This window comes from Rhagoletis zephyria, unplaced genomic scaffold (genome assembly GCF_001687245.7).
Source record: "Rhagoletis zephyria isolate East Lansing unplaced genomic scaffold, Rhagoletis_zephyria_1.1 Rzeph_scaffold_00687, whole genome shotgun sequence".
In the NCBI taxonomy this organism is placed as follows: Eukaryota; Metazoa; Arthropoda; class Insecta; order Diptera; family Tephritidae; genus Rhagoletis; species Rhagoletis zephyria.
The window spans coordinates 42528-64236 of NW_016157771.1; the positions used below are offsets into that span (position 1 = coordinate 42528).

Consider the following 21709-nt stretch of genomic DNA (forward strand, 5'->3'; position numbering starts at 1 on the left):
CTATTGAAGCATATTTCAACCGACCGGTGGAATCAATGGTGTCAACAGCAGCATCAACATCTGCCGCAGCGCGCACGCCAAAACCTGTGTCCGGATCTTGCTATTTATGTTACGCACAAGAGGAAAAACGCCGTAGAAAAACCAGAAAGCTGTGCGACAAATGTAAGAAGCCAATGTGTCTTGAACATTCGGTCACATCAACAAATTGCTCTATTTGCCATGATTTTCCTTAGATATAAGATGCATTTTTATAATTTGTATAATAAAAGTCAATAATATAATGTGTGAAATGAATATTTTTAATTTTTCAAATAAAAAAATAATATAAAAAATGTTTTTTTTTTTATTATTATGAGGATTTTTACTATTGGGGTACAAACGTATCCCGGGTGTGTGTTTACGTATATAATGTGTTTGGAATGCTGTAGCTCCTGAACCAATGGTCCGATCTGGTTCAAATTTTGAATTTGAACTCAAAACTAAATAATCTTCCTAGATCCGAAGTTAGAGGTATAGCGGTTCAAAAGTTACAACACTTCAAAGTTGAAAGTGGATACATTTGTACCCGGGTGTGTGTTCTAGGGTTAAACACCTGGAATAGGACTTTCTTCTAAATGGTCCGAAGGAACCAACCTGGACTAACGCTGTAGCCTATGGTTCGTACTAAGTGAGCAACTATCTTAACTTAACCTAACCTTGCCATTTTGTGTTCATCTTTGAAGTGGGAACCAATGCAGTTCGAAAGCTCAGGTTTGATGCATTGAAAAGAGCGCAGCAAATTGATTCTTCCGACCTTTTCAACTCTCTGTAATAGATATTGTTTTATTTATATTTTTATTTTTTTTTTATGTAACAAAAACGTCAAAGTTCCAAGTAACGAAAGGCTAAGTAGCCTAGCTTGGCAAATTGATTTGCAAATAGCAATCAGAACATAAAGGTGCAGCTATCCCCTATTAGCTTCTGCTGAAAAAAGGATAGGTGTTGAGTAACAACATTTGCCGAACTGCCAACCAAAGAGCTGCCGAAGTAACGAAATTCATGTGAATACCTCTATTGAAACAAATGCATAAAATAGAGCGCATATGGCACTTACAAATTTTTTAAGTTGTAAAATAATAAAATTAAAACACCTGCTGGTGTACATACATACACATACAGTGACAAGCAAAACTGTAGCATGTTGCAACACTTTTTATTTCAGCCACCGCTATCTTTCGAAGTTCTAACGACTTTCATCCTTTTGACGATTTGAAGTCAATACAACAACAATAATAAAACCAGCAGACAAAAATGCACATAAAGGTAAATGTTACAGTTTTGCACTCACTCTCAGTTTGGCATTTACAGTTATCTTTTACTTAGTTGGAAGGCGTATGACTTTTTTGTATTGTAATTTATTGAAGAAGTCATCACCAGCAAATAATATGGTTAATCAGGAACCATAAATGTAAGTATGTAATAGATTTACTGCGGAAAGGCGGGACCGCAGGAAAAGTGGCAAAAAATTGTGGAGTATGCCATATGAAAATGTTAAGACTGACAAAAAATATAGCCTAAAGTGTTACTAAGGTCAAGGGAAGTCTGTCAAAAAATATTACGGTCCAATATCTTGTGAACTTAGCAGCAAGTAGCTATGCAGCCACTATTACAGAAGCACTTAAGGTATCAAACTTTAACAAATTCAGCGCAAAGGCATCATAAAATAAGAAAAAAGCAAATTTGATCAAAATCGTTGTGCGAGTGTGGCAGCATTTTGCTGCATCGCGCGAAACCCTATTGGGATACGTTAGGCCTTTCAGAATGCAATAAAAAAACACATTTTTAAGAAGGTTATTTAGTCTGACAAGACTAAATTAATCGCTTTCAATCAGATGGCCGGGCATGGTATTGGATCAAAGATCATGTAAGGCAAACTGTGAATCACAGTGGCTGGTCAATAATAGTTTCAAAAATTTTGTTGGTCCGTTAGTACGTATTATGCGTAAGGAACAGTATCTGTTCATATTTCAATAAAATTTGCAAGATGTATTCGAAAAAATTGGAGTTTCTGCTGAAAAATCACCCAAAACACACTGCACATGTTCGCAAAGACTGGATACAAAAGCAAAAATTTTCTAATTTGAAATGCCCTCTACAATGCGCGTACTTGAAGCATAGCTTACTAAGTATCCAAGTCCGTTCAATTGAATACATGAGCTGTGAAAGCAAACTAAGGACATATGGGAGGATATACCTCCAGAATTTTTACAGAGATACAAATAAGGTATGCCAAATCGCATCCAGGAACTAAAATAAGCAAAAGGGTACTGAACATTGTGTTAACAATTCTTTTTTTTCGTCAAAATTGTCAAAAAGTTATTAAAAATATATGAATGCTAAACTGTAACATTTGCATAAATTTACATTTTTGCCTGCTGGTTTTATTATTGTTGTTGGATTGACTTCAAATCATTATGAGGGAGAAAGTACAGGTGTACCAATAAGAATATACAACACAAGTCGTTAGAACTTGACAGATAGCAATGGCTGAAGTAAAAAGTGTAACACCGTGTTACAGTTTTGCCCGTCATATGTATATGCACGTATGTACGTACTTATGAATAAGCTTCGTATAAAAAGATATTTACTAAAATGTATGTATGTATAAATATAAAATCGCCTAAGAGAATAAATTTTTTACGCCAAGCCCTAAATAAAAAAGATAAGTAGTAAGCTATATATTTATGCCAAGATGCATTTAAAAATACGACTGAAGATTTTAAGTAAATGTACAAAGACATATGATACACAGATTGAGTGAAAGATTCAAAACAAGGACTCAATACAGTTTCTTCGTAACTAGAATATACTCATTATACATTTTTAAGACTTAAAATGTTCCAGAGAATCCAAAGCAACATAAATACCTAAAATAAAACTAATTATTTATCTTAAATTGCACACAGCTGAAAATACGAGTAATAGTTGAGATTTATAATTTCTCAAGCCTTATCTATATTTATTACTGATATTCGCTAATTAAAAATCACTTATTGGTTTTCTAGTGCGAAATTTTGAGCTATTTGAACGGTGAATTAGGATTTATGTATGTCAGTTTTTTTGTATGAACTTTTAAGCCAATTTGCATATACGACGCCAAAAAAACTTTCTCACGATTGCTCAGTTATTAATTTAAACTTTTGTTTAACGTTTTATAAATTCATAAAAATTTACGTCTATCATTTTTTGTATTAAGTATTTATGTTGTTGTTGCCCCTAAAAATTAACTTTATGTATTTATGTATGTAATTATAAACTTATCACTTTTTACACAGAGTAAAATGTTTCTATTTTTCTTGTATGCAATAATCTTTTAAGTGGTTCCACTTTTGTTCACTTTACGAATTACTCGTACAACAAAGCTGAACGATCATTTAAAACTTGCCAAAAAGCTTTTACATGTTTTACTTGTTTAAGGTATATGCATGTATGTATGTTTGTTTGTAAGAACTAAAATGTACAAATTTACTAAGCCTACTTCTTTATCCACGATTGCTTTTTCCCTTTATTATTCAATGGCGAAGAAAAAATTGCAATAAATTATTTAACAAGGGCTTGGGTGGTAAAACGTTCAAAAGACGGAGCCGGCATGCAAATATCGGCCAACTGCATTAATGGAAACAACGAATTGGTTTATTTGTTTGTTTTTGTGTGTTCGAAATTGTTCATATGTATGTTGACGAATTTCAAAATCGGTTGATCATTTTTATAGAAAAAAGAAGGAAATATAAAAAACCAAATTATTATTTGTAAATATGTAAATCATAAACTTTTTTCAACAAAAAATATAAGTTTTTAGCGGGCTTTCAATAGTTTTAATGCGGATTAGTGTTTTTGTTGTTGTTTTGATTAGGCGTAGATTTTCAGTACTTTTAGAAAGCATTTTTTTAACTTTGATTAAACGGTTTAGTAAGGAAGCAGATGATTTATATGATTTTGTTATCTATTTAGCTTTTGTTACAGCTATTTGTATTATCATTATTATGATTAAAAAAATTTAAGAGGATTAGAAAAATTAAGGCATTTATTTTGGAATAATCTTCCTGATATTTCTGCTTTTGACTTTGTCACAAAAGCAACTCTGCAAAGGATTAGTGAGTATATTAAACAACCACGGTTTTAAGACTTTCTTTTCTATAGCAACGAACAAAATAAAAGTGTCTCTTATCATCGCTGTCGTAAAACAATGAGAGGGAGGGAAAGAGAGAAAAAGGGGGGAGAGAGAGAGAGAGAGAGATAAAGGGAGAGAAAAAGGGGGGAGAGAGAGAGAGAAATAAAGGGAGAGAAAAAGGGAGAGAGAGAAAAAGGGAGAAAGAGAAAGAGAAAGAGAGAGAGAGAGAGATAGAAATAGAGATAGAGAGAAAGAGAGAGAATGAGAAAAGGAGAGAGAATGAGAAAGGGAGAGAGAAAGAAAAAGGGAGAGAGAGGTAGAAAGGGGGAGAGAGAAAAAGGGAGAGAGAGAGGGAGAGAAGAGATAGAGAGGGAGAGAAGAGATAGAGAGGGAGAGAAGAGAGAGAGAGGGAGAGAAGAGAGAGAGAGAGAGCGAGAGAAGAGAGGGAGAGAAGAGAAGAGAGCGAGAGAAGAGAGAGAGAGGGAGAGAAGAGAAGAGAAGAGAGGCAAAGGGTGAGAGAGAGGCAAAGGGTGAGAGAGAGACAAAGGCAGAGAGAGAGTGGGGAGAGAGAGAGGGGAGAGAGAGAGGGGAGAGATAGAAAGAGAGAGAGAGAAAGGGAGAGAGAGAGAAAGGGAGAGAGAGAGAAAGGGAGAGAGAGAGAAAGGGAGAGAGAGAGAAAGGGAGAGAGAGAGAAAGGGAGAGAGAAAGAAAGGGAGAGAGAAAGAAAGGGAGAGAGAGAGAAAGGGAGAGAGAAAAAGGGAGAGAGTGGGGAAAGGGAAAGAGATAGAAAGATAAAGGGAGAGCGATAGAAAGATAAAGAGAGAGAAAGAAAGATAAATAAAGGAAGAGAGAGAGAGAGAGAGAGATAAAGAGAGAGAGAAAGATTAAGAGAGAAATAAGGAAAGATAAAAACACAGAGAGAGAAGGAAAGATAAAGAGAGAGAGAGAGCGGGAGTTTTATCCTGTGCACGTTCAAGCAAAACGTTTTAAAGGCTTAACCAAGCTTGGCACAGAGAGAGCTTTTACTCTGCACGCGAGTACGCCAGTTATAATTTAAATATATCTCACGACCAAAGCTTTTTAAAACATTCTATAAATCTTATGCGGGCATAACGCCCTCTCTGATCGTCCCTGCTCTAAACAAAGTGTATAAAAAGCTAAAGAAAAGCACTACAAGCCGGTAACCCCTAACAGTTATGAACAGAGGGAGCTTTTACTAAATAACTACCAATCAGTGATGCTCAGATAGAGCTTTTTCCATAAAAAATCTACGCAGGGCTTTAAGGATTTCCGCCCGTGGGTACTCTTTTGAGCATCACTGCTATAAATAGAAAACGTATATTTTTCTTATTCTTATAGGAAGTTTTAAGAAGTTCAGCTACGGAGCAACGTTGACTTGATTTTGTCCTTACAAACCAGTTTACTTTTTGCAGTCGCAATGTGTATTAGCCGCTCACTACTCCAGGTTCGGTAATAATGCTTACTCGAGCGGCAAATGGCTCTCATCCCAGAAAAAGATTTTGCTCGAAATGGGCGAAATTGCAACCACAGACATGTCACACCTGTATTTCGCGAGAATAGTTTAATAAATATGACGCGTTGTTCGGTCATAAAACGTACCAAATTGTAAAATGGTGGGTTGATAGAAACATTTGATAAATATCAAAGGGCTTTACTTTCATAAAAACAGCCTAGATCACACTTTACTTGTATTCTTCTAACCTATGACCTAAAGCAAAAAGCGAGTGGATAGCAAAAACTATTTTTCCATAAAAAAAATCTGGTAAGTAGATTTTGATCATCCTCCGTCATACATTATACATATATGTACATAACTCACTATTGTTCTAAACTCATTTTCACTAAAGCAGAGTTGCATTTGTTACCGACCCTACAGTGTTCTAAATGGCACATAAATGACAAGTATAAAAAATTAAGTGCTGTTAATTACTAATCTTATATACATACACTTCCATGTACAAACACAATAAACTATCAATAAACAAAAAAAATAAAAATAATAAGTAAGTATATAACAAACAAGAAATAAGTACATATATTCACAAGCTTTTTTGCATACTGATTCAGATATGAAACTGGGTTCATAGTGTATATTAAATGCAAGCAAAACGGAAAACAAAGAGAGCATAACATTGAAATATATACGTAAATAACTGCGGTTATGAAATCTACTTCCGCCTAGAAGGATTTGGTCTATAAATGAGTTTAAACCGATTTTAAGAGTATTCCACAGGGTGAACCATATTAAACAATCGCATTGCTAAACAATACTTGGAGCTGTAATAACTTATGCTTTTCCTTTTGAGTTTAAACGATTTCAACGCTTATCGTTATCGAGGCAAAGGTATATTCTATGTACAGATCGGTGTATAACATATTCTTATCATTTAATTTTCAATAATGTGGTTCCTGACTCATGTTCTCCACATAAATAGATGGTATAGATTTGAATATTCACTACAATAAATACAATCTGTAAAGCTCCACTTGAGAGTTTCTAATTACGATAAAATTTGAAAAGGTTTCATGTAGAGAATTTTCGAGTAAATTAAGATTCTTTTTTGTGATCATAAACGAAAACGAAATTACAATCGTACAAAACAAATGCCAATTAAAGAGAGCGGGATATATATGTACATCGCACACCGTCTTCAAAAGAGTCACAACTCAAAATAATACGTTCGTCAGAAAATGCGAAAAACCAATTTCGTAGCACATGCTAATCATATGGGCAAGTGAGACTTTACCTTAGGTTTATAACGAAAATTTGCTCTGGCTTTTGCTGAAAGGTAAATAAAAGCTCTGTACATATTTCAAAAATGCCAAATTTTGAGTTGTGACTCTTTTGAAGACGGTGTGCGACATATGTAAATGTATCGGAATAATTACTGTTCAACTTGATAATAATGTTCCAAACAGTGTCATTAAAAGGAGATCTTATGCTGGAAATACTGTACATTTTCTTAATGCCGCTTTTGGTGCCCTTATGTTGGTTCACACACTGCTGTTCTTTCCTTTTTAATTTGTGCTTTCTGGCTTTTATATCAATTCAAAATGGAACCATGATAAAGTTAACGCCGAATCAGTCAAGAAAGAAGACATGGAAATGCACACGGTAAATTAGTTGTTTCTTTTACTTTAAGAAAAATTTTTATTTTCCGATGCACTTGCTTAATACGGTACACCTTATTCAGCTGCATAAATAATCGAATATTAAATTTTTCACTTGCATAACTTTATCATTTCTAACTACATATCGATACTTGAGTGGAATATCGACCTATCTCGGCAGTCAGTTCGAAAACGCTCTATCTCAGAAAACTTTTAAAGAGCGCCCTACTTCAGAATTTGATTGAAAAACGCCGCATCTCACCTGCCGATTCAAAAACGCCCCATCTTAGCACATTTTCAATGTATCTTCTGCTGAGATAGGGCATTTTTGAACCTAATTCTGAGAGAGGGTGTTTCGAACTGGCTGCCGAGATAGGTCGATCTTTCACTCTAGAACACGGTATGTTTCTCCTACGGGATTCTTTTGAGTAGACTCTTAAGTACATAAGTACGCATGTATGGCTGTATGTTTTAAAATAACTTTAATACTTTCGACGACCTAACTAATCTCAAAGTGACCTCATCTACAAAACACGTTCTCTTACCTTTCTGCCGAATTAATTGCATTCATATTGTATATTGACTGATACTACCTACATTTTTCTCAAATAATAGTTATACTAACTATATATCTATTTATACCTTATCCGATAGGGTTTTGCACCCAGCTAACTCCGTAAACCTCAACTAAACTAATTTAAAATTATTTAAGAAGTTAATTAAGTAGCTTTTGCAAAGATGTGCTGTAGTAATTTGTTGTTGCTGGTGTGCATATGCGATTGATAATTGTAAGTATGTATTGTACATATGTATGTATGTATGTATACGAGTATGATAATTGTATGTTGTGATATTATTGCGCGCATTTCCAGAAAGAAAGCCTACATTTCATTATATGTATTAACTTTATTATTAGAGCTTAATCGTTATTATATTATCCAAACGCGTCTACGCTTAACTATGTGACGTTTTAAAATGTTCTTTGCTGTTTGTTAATGTTTATATTTATGTAAAATGTATACATACATATGTAAGTATGTACGCATGTATGTATATATAAATTTTTGCATTTTCTGTTCTTCTACGACTAAGAATAAATTTTGTATTTCTTTTGGTAAAAAAACACAAAGCTATAGTTGTAAAAAAAAACATAAATATATAACGGTAACAAAAAACATAATAAAAAATTATATTGCAAATTCGATTAATCGTCAATGAATGAATTAATTAATTATTAAAATAGTAAAAGTTGATAAGAAGAGTATGAAAAATGTTTATCTAGCAAACAACCCACCGCTATGATCTGCGTATTCCGTCAGCAAAGGATTGCCAGCGAGTGCAGCATAATTCGCATAATCGCCGTATGGTGCGAATATCATGCCATGTGCAGGATTCTCGAAGGCAGCGGGCGCAGCTTGGCCGGACAGTATGCTCGCCGCTGTCGTGGGCACGGTCATGCGTTGCGAAAGTATCAACGGAGCACCCAGGGTGGTGGCTTGTGGGGCGCGTATCTGTTGTGCCAAGCCAGGTAGTGCTGGCGCAAGTAGGCGACTCTCAGCCGATGCAGCAATCACACGGCGCCATTCCTCCTCGCAGGCTGCAGTTGTCAATGGAAGAGTGAACGAGAAAAAACAGAAAAAATATAAAAAATTTAGATGGTAAGGAAAATAAGTATTTTTTTTTTAATAAAATAAATATGTAAGCAATTTTACTCATAGAATTATAAATAATTAACTACTATTAATATTTCAATACTTATTGAAATACACGAATGCATAGTAACGATAGACGACCTACTTAGAAACCGGAGAGACGCATTTTTTTCGTCCCTGACCACACAAAGTACTACGTCTCCAAAATGACTCCTACTTAGTAGCATCTTTTCTACCTCATTGGATTGGGTGGGGTGATTGGAGGAAGGAAGCAGAGAGCCAAAGAGCTACTTGCACTTGACACCCCGCAAGTCTCGCTGTTGGTGGGTGTTCTGACAGTATAGGAATTCTACCTGATCTCTGCAGCCAAGGAAAAGGTTCAAATACGGACAACCACAATAACCTAACCTAATGGGCTAAATATTTCGCGCTGGGAAACTACAGCTCCACGATTTGACATGGTCCCAATTGCTATTTGCTATGGATCAATTTACTGTCAATCAATTATTACCAGAGTAATTCCAATTATCAATTTATTCTACCCAAATGGTAAATCTTCAGTGTAAAGGGAATAGCCAAATTTGGCGAATTCGGTGACTTGAGCAGCAGCGTAAATACTCAGGGGTATGCCATCCCGATCAATGGCTGTTCTGGCCTGAAGTTGAGGAACTTGAACTATATGAAATCTTGTTTCAGTCAGATAGCGTTTCAAAAACAAGTCAAATAGTATACGTAATATCGAGATTCGGCTATGTGACTTACGAAGAATACATTTTTATGGATCTACACTGAGGGAAATAATGCATAGTAAAAATGAATACTTTATATTTGATTATCGTTTAAAAATGTTCGTATTTAAAAATAATATTTTCATACAAAATNTTCGACAGGAAGGCGGAAATATTGAGGAAAGTCATGGAAAATGCGACGAAACGGGCACTAATGTGTATCAACCAATCCGCAGGGCCTGGGTTCAAGCCAGGTTCAACTCAACATCAAAAATAAAATAAATATAATAATGTAAAAAAAATATTTTTAAAAACAAGCTTTTATTTAACATGTACAATCAAAGAAGTAAAATAAATTAGTGTAACAAAAGATTTTTTAGCAAGAAAATTTTGTCAAAACTGCACTAAAATTAATCAAATAAAATCAGTTAAGGTCTCGTTAAAGTTACTAAAAGCCATTTAGTGAAAGGAGTTATTCAAACTCTAATGAAAATTACTAATAATTTGTACTAATTTACTTCATTATTAAAAAAGCTTGTTGGCGAATTCAGCGAACATGCATAATTGGTTAGGTATTTATATGTATATATGCAGATATTTAAATGCCGGTTTGCTATTCGCGCGGCAAACTTTTTTAAAAACGAAGTAAATTAGTACAAATTATTAGTAATTTTCATTAGAGTTTGAATAACTCCTTTCACTAAATGGCTTTTAGTAACTTTAACGAGACCTTAACTTATTTTATTTTATTCTTTTTAGCGCAGTTGTGACAAATTTTTCTTGCTAAAAAATCTTTTATTGCACTACTTTATTTTATTCCTTTGATTGTACATGTTAAATAAAAGCTTGTTTTTAAAAATATTTTTTTTACATTATTATATTTATTTTATTTTTGATGTTGAGTTGAACCTGGCTTGAACCCAGGCCCTGCGGATTGGTTGATACACATTAGTGCCCGTTTCGTCGCATTTTCCATGACTTTCCTCAATATTTCCGCCTTCCTGTCGAATAGTCTCCTTGTTGGCATAAACCGGCGACTTCGAGCAGCCCCAAGAGAAATAAGTGATTCAGAAGAAGGGTGGTGATTAATTTTGCGCCACATTGTGTTTAGAAGATACACATTTACCATCTAGCCCCAACTTGTCGTAGTGATCCCGAATAGAGCAAAACACATGATGAAAAACGATCCTTTAGTATATCTGCATTTATTCAGCCACTGGTATGCTATTCTAGATATAAACATTTTTATCAACGAATCCAAATTATTTGCGAAAACCATTCCAGGGGAAATCGTATCGAAGTTTCTATCTATGCATTGGTCTTATGGCCAGACCTACCCTACCACATATGTACTGGCGACGCTACTATCAACCAAACCAAACGTACCAAGGCAGTGATAAGCAGCGTTGTGCGAATTTACGCACTTATATAAATATGCGAAGTTCTATGTATCTACGTAAGGCATTTACCTTTATAATGTAATAATAATAAAGCCTATTTAGTTAACATTATTTTATTTATGGTGCTTTAGAAGGGTAATAGCGGTCTTAACGGTTTTTTTTCAAAGGTTATATTTTACAATTATGTGTGTATTTGGGCATCAGTACCAGTAGTAATTGTTATTCAAAGTTTTTTAATTTAAAAAAAAATATGTATGTTTGTATATTAATAAAAGAATCAATTAATAATCGGGAGAGTGAGTGTAACATACCTGGAATAGCATTTTTCGCAGACGTATCCCTATAAGTGCCATTAATTATAGCTAATTCCATGAGTTGACGTTTTTTAAGTTCATCTTCGCCTTCAGCTTGCTGTTAGTACAAACATTAATGTAGTCGTGAATTTTAATACACAAAAGAAAATTATTAGATAAATTCAGTATTAAAAATTTGTAATTTTGACATGTTTGGTTGATTTCGTGTTTTAACGGGCTGGTTATGCAATTTGTAAATATTATGTGTGGTATGTAAACATGATATGCTTATGTATACAAAAACAATTATTTTGATTAATCAGATTATGGATAAAAGAGCACGCGCACGCAATTGGAGAATCACAAAAACCATGCCACAATATCACATACATATGCCTATTTTCTGCTTCCTTTGTGGCGTTGGCTATGACGATTAAAGCATGTCAGTTAGCTTCTCCCCCGTGCCAACTGAGCCAAAAGGAAGATCAAGTGAAGACTAGTCCTCCTCCATCTTTCCTTCATAGAGGCCATTCCTATTACCTGCTACGACCGGCGTGGGCATATGTATGCAAATACATATGTACAAACAAGTGTATGTAAAAATTCCAAGTTTCGGCTACAAATCGAAAACTAGTTCTAAAAATTCTGTAAAACTGTTTAGGTAATTCAGCTGATTTGTAATTATTCTAATTAGAATGCCAAGATTATTGGGTTTATGAAGAAATCCGTATTGGAGAGATGAAGTAATTAAAAAAAAAACACTAATCGGTATAAGTAGTCACGTGATAAACAAGATGGCATAAGTTTTAACTTGTCTTGTGAATACTGTGAATCAATCAAGTCAAGATATGACTTCTTGTGAACCACCCAAGTATTTCGACGACGTTTTTGCAGTCTCATTCTCGGATGCATATTCTAGTACGTAAGTAGAATATGCGGAATGGAGTAAACCGACACCTATTAGAGCGTCATTTTAAATTCGCTAGTTCGCTGCAAACAAGGCTCACAAAGAAGAAATAGTCTAAAGTAGGGATGACACGATTTGAACATTTGTACAGGTTTGTACATTTTGGCAGTGACCGAGTGGTGCTTAGAAATTTGTATCGAGAATGAGTTCCGCTAAATATAAAACCCCACCTGTGTGATCCCGGCTTAAGTAGGACACTTAAATTCCAAATTTTGGAACTATTTTCTTTTTGCTTTACAGATACTTATGGGCATCTAAACATACATATGTGCTAATATAGCTAGCAGTTTCTGCAATTCTCTTTGTTATAATATTAAAACATTATTGAAGTTATTTTCTGATTTTATTTAATTGTAGCCACGCGTATGTATAAGTATGTAAATCATTAATGGGATTTGGTTTTAATAAATATGTATATAGAAAAGTGGAAAGTTTTCAGTAAACGACAAAATTATTTTACTTGCTCGTAAATATTTCAACTCAACAACTTTTCAGCTGCGCGTATTTCACATTCCGCATAAGACGTTATACTCACCGGTACGAGAAGCTTTTGAACTTCGCCGACCGCCTGCGCTAATTTGACTTTGGCACGATTCTCTGTATCCTCCACAGTGATCAATACATGCAGATCATCGGACAAGTGCTCCCAGTTAGGTTTGCCACGATTTGCATCCTCCTGGAATAAAAATTAATTAATTGATGAATATTTATTTTAATTCAGGATATTTTCATCTGCAGAATTACGTGGCTCAAAGCCACTGGATATTTTTTTTTCTGCATGTGCCTGAATTTATTCAAGTAAATTTTGAACACAAAAATAAGAGTGAATCCAAGATTCTTGGTTTGCTTACTTTCGGCACTTTCGTTGTTAATCTATTTCCTCCTAAAACTAAGTCTGTATATGAATTTGCAATACATATTTTAGTATGTGTTTGTCAATACTGTATATAAACAAATGTCCAACAAAATAGCGTTCATAATTGAAATTATATACAGTTGTGTACAACTAATTAAGCCAGCGACATTTTGGCCCGTTTTGGCACTTTTTCTTTAATAGCCGTTTTCGTTGTTCGTACTAACTCAAAACATAATAGAATTCAGTTAAATTTTCGGAGGTTACGCGTTGCATACATATGTACGTATTAGGGATGTTAATTTTTCGGCTTTTTCCAATCCCGAGATTTTCGGTATGACGTTGTCACAATCCCGGGATTAGTCCCGGGATTTAGATATTCATTACTTTTCAACAACTTGAATCAAAAAAATTCCTTCTATATTGTTTGAGAAGCTCTCCTACCATGAAGTAAATAATAAATAAATGGGTTTGAAACCTATTTTTTATTTAAAGTGGCGTTTTTTACTTTTTTTTCTGACCGCAGGATTTATTTTTAAGGACTTTTTAATTGCAAAGATATGATTAATTCCCAAAATTATTAAAAAAAATTCACAAATAAGAATAAAAATATGGCCCACAAATGCAATAAGAAATTTCTTTAGAATTTAAAAAATTTTAATTTTTTGGATTCACAAGGACGAATAGGTAATTTTTAAGCTGACTAAGTTAGAAGAACGAGATTCGAGGAGTTTATATAAGCCTTAGCATGTAATTTTTTCAAAAAGATGTAACAAAACAAAATATTTCGAAAATTCAAGGATACAATTTTTAAATGACATTTTCAATATTTACCAGCCCTTCTGCGCCAGAGACTTGAATCTGTTTAAATTCTACAGGCTTTCCTCATTAATTTTATGCCCATACTTCTTCTCTAACTTAGGGTTTACACCGGACAATACTGTCATGACAATAGCAATACATGCACACTATTCCATTGCAACAATTTTGACAACTAATACGTATATCTTCATTGTCATGACAGTATTGTCCGGTGTAAACCCTAAGTAAGCATATTTCTCTGAATTTTCTAAATCATTTTTGAATTACTGGCCGTGAAATTTTTAATCAGCCATAACTTCGAAACTATAAGTCACATGAACTTGAAATTTGGTATGCAGTCATATATATGGCTTACAGTAGAGTATATATAAATGACTTTGTAAAAGTGGGCGTGGCACATTCCATAGGCGTGAAATTTGTTATCAATCATAACTTCGGAGCCATAAGTCACATGAACTTGAAATTTGGTATACAGTGATATATATGGTAGGTGCTTATAGTATGGTATAAATAAATGAGATTGTAGAAGTAGGCGTGGCACATCCAATAGGCGTGGAATATTTTATCAGCTATAAATCCGAAACTATAAGTCATATGAACTTGAAATTTGTTATTCAGTGATACATATGGTAGGTGCTTATAGTAGGGTATATATGAATGAGGTTGTAAAAGTGGGCGTAGCATATCCCATAGGAATATTTTATCAGCTATAACTCCGGAACTATAAGCTACATGAACTTGAAATTTGGTATGCAGATATAACTATGGTAGGTGCTTACAGTAAAGTATATATAAAGGGGTTTGTAAAAGGGGCGTGGCACATCCCTTAGGGGTGGAAATTTTTATCAGCTACAATTTCACAACCATCAGTCACATTAAATTGAAATTAGGTATGCAGACATATCTGCGGTAGGTGCCTACAGTAGGCTATATATACATGAGTTTGAAAAAAGGGCGTGGCACATCCCATAGGCATGGACCCTTTCNTCCATTGCAACAATTTTGACAACTAATACGTATATCTTCATTGTCATGACAGTATTGTCCGGTGTAAACCCTAAGTAAGCATATTTCTCTGAATTTTCTAAATCATTTTTGAATTACTGGCCGTGAAATTTTTAATCAGCCATAACTTCGAAACTATAAGTCACATGAACTTGAAATTTGGTATGCAGTCATATATATGGCTTACAGTAGAGTATATATAAATGACTTTGTAAAAGTGGGCGTGGCACATTCCATAGGCGTGAAATTTGTTATCAATCATAACTTCGGAGCCATAAGTCACATGAACTTGAAATTTGGTATACAGTGATATATATGGTAGGTGCTTATAGTATGGTATAAATAAATGAGATTGTAGAAGTAGGCGTGGCACATCCAATAGGCGTGGAATATTTTATCAGCTATAAATCCGAAACTATAAGTCATATGAACTTGAAATTTGTTATTCAGTGATACATATGGTAGGTGCTTATAGTAGGGTATATATGAATGAGGTTGTAAAAGTGGGCGTAGCATATCCCATAGGAATATTTTATCAGCTATAACTCCGGAACTATAAGCTACATGAACTTGAAATTTGGTATGCAGATATAACTATGGTAGGTGCTTACAGTAAAGTATATATAAAGGGGTTTGTAAAAGGGGCGTGGCACATCCCTTAGGGGTGGAAATTTTTATCAGCTACAATTTCACAACCATCAGTCACATTAAATTGAAATTAGGTATGCAGACATATCTGCGGTAGGTGCCTACAGTAGGCTATATATACATGAGTTTGAAAAAAGGGCGTGGCACATCCCATAGGCATGGACCCTTTCATCAGCTATAACTTGGGAACCATAAGTCCCAAGAACTTGAAATTTGGTGTGCAGGCATATCTTTAAGTAAGGCATATATAACTGAGTGGAACATCCCATAGGCGTGGAAAATTCGGAATCATATGTCACGTGAAATTGAAATTTGGTACGCAGACGTATCTATAGTAGGTTCTTATAGTAGGTTATATATAAGTGAGTTTGTAAAAGGGGGAGCGGCACGTCCCATGGACCTGGAATGTTTTATCAGCTATAACTCCGGAGCTATAAGTCGCTTGAACTTGAAATTTCGTACGCAGCTATTTTAATGGTATGAACTTATATTAGGGTATATATAAATCAGTTCGGAAAAGAGTGCATCCAATAGGCATGTAATTTTTTTTCAACCATAACTTCGGAACTATAAGTCCCACTAACTTGAAATTTAGTATGCAGATATATCAATGGTAGGTGCTTATATATAAATGGGTTTGTAAAAGGGGGCGTGGCACATCCCATATGCGTGGAAAATTTTGTCAGCTATAACTTCAAAACCATAAGTCAAATGAAATTGAAATTTGGTGCGCAAACGCATACTCATGAAGATAAATTGTGGTTATCGGAAAGGGAGGCGTGGCACTTCCCATACACATCGAGTTTTTCATACTGCATATCTCTGAATGTGTTCATGGAAGAGTACTGGAACTTGGTATGTACAAGATAGTTGGGGCTATTGGAAAAAGGGACGTGGCACCTCCCATGGTAAATTACTCGAAAATGGTATAGAGATATATGAAATCAATCCCATGCTCTTAGAGAAAGTTGGGGTTATTTGAAAAGGGGACGTGACGCCTTTCAAACGCACTGAAACTATTACGTATCTTTGTATGCATTACAGTTTTGCTAAGTTATTTAAGACGGCAAATATGTCTTCTGACAACCACCAAACCGTAATATTAGAAGACAAATGCGTCACTAAAAATCATGAACGTGAACTCTTGGTGAAAATGTTGGACCAAAATGTTTCAATACACGGTTAAAAATTTCGGTTTTAATTTTAAACTTTTTGGACTACATATATGACCAAACTACATAAATTCAGTTTCAAATACAAACCTTCTAAATTAAAAAAAGAGGGCACATATGGTGGGTTTAGAATTTAAACAGTTCGGTTTAAATTTTAAACCCAAACATTTTCATAATTAAAAATACAAAAAATAAAAATAAAATTTCATGCTCCGTCTGATGGGGATTGAACCCGGACAGCTTTAGTAGCAAGCAATTGTATCAAGCAGCTTTGCTTTTCATATATTGAGTTTGAATCAACACCACATTTCGCTGTGTGCAAACATTTTCTATTTCGGTTTACATTTTAAACCAAATTTTCTATATATTAAACCTAGAAACTAGAATTAAAACATTTTGGTTTGATTTTTAAACCACGAACTTTTTGGACTAAAGTTTAAGCCACAATATATTAAAAATTGCTTAAAACTATTGACTGGTTTAAAAAATAGCCTAAAAAAGATTAAAAAAGGCAGTAGTCCGAGCGCGGTTTAAAAATTAAACCCAAATTTTTGACCGTGTACAAAAATTTTATTTTGGGCGGGACGAAGTTCGCCGGGTCTGCTAGTTTTATATCAAAATAATGAACATTAAACAAATAAAAGATAAATGTCAAAACTGTTCAAAATGTTGACGTGCTATCGTTTTGTCGCGGGCTGTACATTAATGGGTTGCTGTAGTGTCATGGACTATTTTTTGAAGAGGAAGAGCATTGCTCGAACGCGGCCTCAATCTGGCGACATTTAAGGGATAATCACAATCCTCTTAAGCTGTCACCTGCACTGTAAGCTAAAGTTAATGTTTTGAAGGTTTTTCATTTATTATCTTTTTGTGTTCCAACTTCCAAAAGAAGCTGTAGAGGCATTCCAAGCTATTTCAACGAAAATTATGATTTTTTTTTAGATTTTGATACAAACTGAGTATAATGTAAAAATACCTCTAAGATATGGCATATGGCACGTGGTCCATTTTAACGTCAACAGCATTTTGCTAGTCTAATCGACAACCTGTTCGATTTTATTACAACATACTTAGTTATTTATTTTTATTTCGTTTTAACCACTTAAGCATGCACTTACGACCATAAATGTGCCATTTAAGTTATTTACACATACACATATATTACATATTCACATATGTACATATGAATTTCCACACTTTCCATTTATGAACATACATAACAACATATGTTACTATAAATAACATTAAGTACACTGCTGTCTGTTTTGTGCAAACAAGCAGTGAAAGTTATTGGCAAAAGTTTTAAGAAAATTGTCAACTGCGAAAACAAATGCAGCACTCAATTATATAGGGTGCCCTATATACAAATTTAGTCTGAAGCGGTTAATGTAGCTTAGCTTATTTGAGGTGGCACTATAGCGGTTTTTTGGAAGCAGATCGTGAAAATGTAAGGTTTTTACACGGTGGCTTCCGCAGTAGAGTAGTTAGAAGTGCGTACTACTACTCGATGGGTCTAGGGTTCGTTCCCTCGGCCGACAAAAAACAAAATAAAATAAAACAAGTAAGAAAGTCTAAGTTCCGGCGGAGCCGAACTGGAAGTTTCAAGCATTTCTGAAATTTACCGTTATATGAAAAGCGGCCGTAATTTTAGTCCAATTTCAATGATTTTCAATGTTTTACTTCTGTGTGCTAAGCGAAATAACCATACCAAATTTGGTAGAAATTGGTATAACGGTTACCGAGATACATATATGGGATCTTGAGTGGGCGGTGCCACGCCCATTTTACAAAATTTTATTATAAACGTATTTCTTGGTAAAGAATTGTTGCAAGCATCAATTTTGAATAAATTAGTTTTAATATTTACTGATTTATCGAAGATTTCATATTGCTCTAAATTACAGATATATGGGATTTGGGCGTGGTAATTGTGCGATTTTAAAAATTTTCGACCATTTCGTATGTTATCCCAAGGCCAACCACTGTGCCAAGTTCGTGCAGCGATTACAAAGATATATACATGTAACCATAAGTGGGCGTGGCTACGCCAATTTTCCAAAAATTTATAATATTCTTATTTTTCGTCTAAAACTTATTGTAAATATCAATTTTGAGTGAATAATCTTCAGTACTTACTAAAAATAACGCAGTTTTCGTATTTCTGAAAATTACCGTTATATGGTAGGTAGGCGTGGTTATTGTCCGATTTTGCCCATTTTCAATACCATCAGAAAGGATTGCACGTACCAAGTTTCGTTAAGATATTTCAATTTTTACTCGAGTTATCGTGTGCACAGACGGACGGGTGGACGGACAGACAGTCACCGCTTAATCGATTTCTCTTTTCATTCTTATCATTAATGTATACATTTGTCTATATCTATCTCAATTCGTTTTGCCTGTTACAAACAAGCGTAATGTGAACAAACTTATAATACCCTTGTGAACAAGTGCGCTCGGGTATAAAAATCAAATTAAATTTAATAAAAGAAAGATTTTTTTGATAGCGGCCGCCCCTTGGCAAGCAATGGCCAATATGCCAGTCCAGAAAGCCATGCCCGTGCTCACACATAATATTTTTAATTTTTCAATATCCTTTAAAAATGTTAAACACAAAATAAAACCATTTTCTAATAGTTAATTATGTATATGTATAACATTTACAACCGGTTCCACCAGCAATGTCAATTTCCAAATAACATTCAAAAAATTAAAATCACTTTTCACTTAAATTGCTTTCTTGAAATTGGCTGTTAGAGTTAAAAGAATGTCAAGTGAATAGAATGTATCTATGCACAGTATTATTTTGTATTCCTCGCTAACACTTAATTTGTTATATATTTTCAAACTATTTCACATATCAATTCACTGTATGAGGTTCTAAACGCACTGACATGCCACTGGATTGGCCGTTTACGGTATGCCAGTCGCTTTAAATTGTATCGGGTTCATCATCAATGCAAAACGCCTTATGTCACACATTTTTGGAAATGCGTATACGTATGTATGTCACATAGCACATGTGTATGTTGCATGGGCAACCCTATTCGCATCAAAGCTTTATAGATGTTAATCACAGTCACAGTTCTTATATTTTTGTATTTTATCTATGAAGCAGCACAATATTCTTGAGAAACACCTTATATAAAGCGGGGAACCTCAAAGAAAAGGACGACAGGTGATTAGTAGAGAATTAAATGCTAATTTTATTACCAACAGAGTCTTAATTAAGCTCAGAAAAGGAAATTATCAAGCAATAATATGTATATATATGCATAAATTTGCTCAGAAATTATTACAGCGAATTTGCAATTATGTTTACTGCATTTTTACTTATACACTTGTATTGTGTATGAACATATGAATGTACAATTAGCCGTATCACGAACCATGAAAGAAAAAAGTTTAAACACTTTGTCGAGAGAAAATTTTAGGTGGAAACAAATTTTTATAGCCACACGCTAAAAACCGCTAAATCGCGTTTCTTCCCTGCAGTGAAAAATTATCAATTGTTAAAACTAACCAACTTATAGTTAGCTTTTTGGCGAGATTTCGATTAATACCTCACTTTTAATTAGCTATGACAAAACCAACTTAAAGTGAATTGTAAAGTCGTGCAGGAGTCATGCAGACGCAATCGGGAGTTGGTTTTCTTTACAAGTTTCTATTAAATATCCTCATACAAAAATTACTTTCAATACACTTTTTTTCTGAACTTCGCAGATTCTTTTTCATATTCAGGACAAATAAAAGGAAGATCGAAATTTTATACTATCATTTTGAAGTTATGTCTGACGGTGTTCGAATATGGGGCCACCCAGAGCAGAATATGTAAACAAATATGAAATGTAATAAAATAAAGTAAATAAATAAGTAAATAAAAAAGTAAAAAAACAAAAAAATATTTTGTTTTTCTTATTGATATTTTATGTCCAAAAGTAGTTAGTTACAAGTTAGTTGACATGTAATGCAGAGGTATCCAGGTCTGACTTTTTTGCGGCCATCGCCCCACAAAAGTAGTTAGCTTTTTTCAAACAAAATACACAGTTAATAGTTAGCACTAGTGTTCGCGTAAACAGACTAAAGTTAGGTATAAGCTAACGTCACTCCCTGCAGGGTTGCTATAACTTTCTTATTTTACTTCAGATTTTTTAAATCTTCATGTCGCTGAACCTATATTGACCATCATACATTTTTGGCCTTCAAAATCGTTTTAATGTATACCTTCACTGATTTTGGAATTACGAAGCCTTTTCGGTGATATATAAATTTAAAAAATCCGGTAGCTAATAAGAAAGTTATGGCAAAAAACGCGATTTAGCGGTTTTTAGCGGGTGCCTATAAAAAATTTGTTTACACCCAAAATTTTCTCTCCACATAAGGTTTAAACTTTTTACTTTCTTATGTCGTGATACGGCTTAATGTTCATTCACAATACGAGTGTATAAAAATACAGTAAACATAAATGCAAATTTGCTGTAATAATTTCTGAACAAATTNTTTTTGAAATATTTACATTTTTTCGAATTTAAAAAAAATCGTGCCTTTTCATGTGTTTTCTTTAACTGCAACTACAAACCGGGCAATACTTAGTAAATTTTTTATGTAAAATACTTCCAGATAGTTGCCTCTCCATACTCAAATGCAATGTAGTTAAAATAAATTAAGGAACCATCATAAAATTAGGACTATTTCTGGATTTTTAACTTTTTGATATTTTCTTCCCCAACTTTGACTTTCTCGGCTGAAAAAAAAAATGTACTGATCTATAACTTTACATTACATAAAAAAATTGCTCATTTAATAAAGATTTCAGAAAGGTGCCACACTTACTATTTTGAATAGAAAAAAAAAGTTATAGCCGCTTTTGTGGGTAAAGGACTGAGA

The 21709-nt window shown here is 34.1% G+C and overlaps 1 protein-coding gene across 1 annotated transcript in view; it reads right to left on the minus strand.

Moving 5' to 3' along the window:
- LOC108361034 (protein held out wings-like) overlaps positions 1-21709 on the minus strand; it is an 84996-nt gene that overhangs the window by 13858 nt on the left and 49429 nt on the right. Inside the window, exons 4-6 of the mRNA XM_017613566.1 lie at positions 12858-12998; positions 11374-11473; positions 8577-8879 (exon numbers count right to left, since the gene is read on the minus strand). Of these exons, the coding sequence (XP_017469055.1) occupies positions 8577-8879; positions 11374-11473; positions 12858-12998 (544 nt within the window). The remainder of the gene's footprint in view (positions 1-8576; positions 8880-11373; positions 11474-12857; positions 12999-21709) is intronic.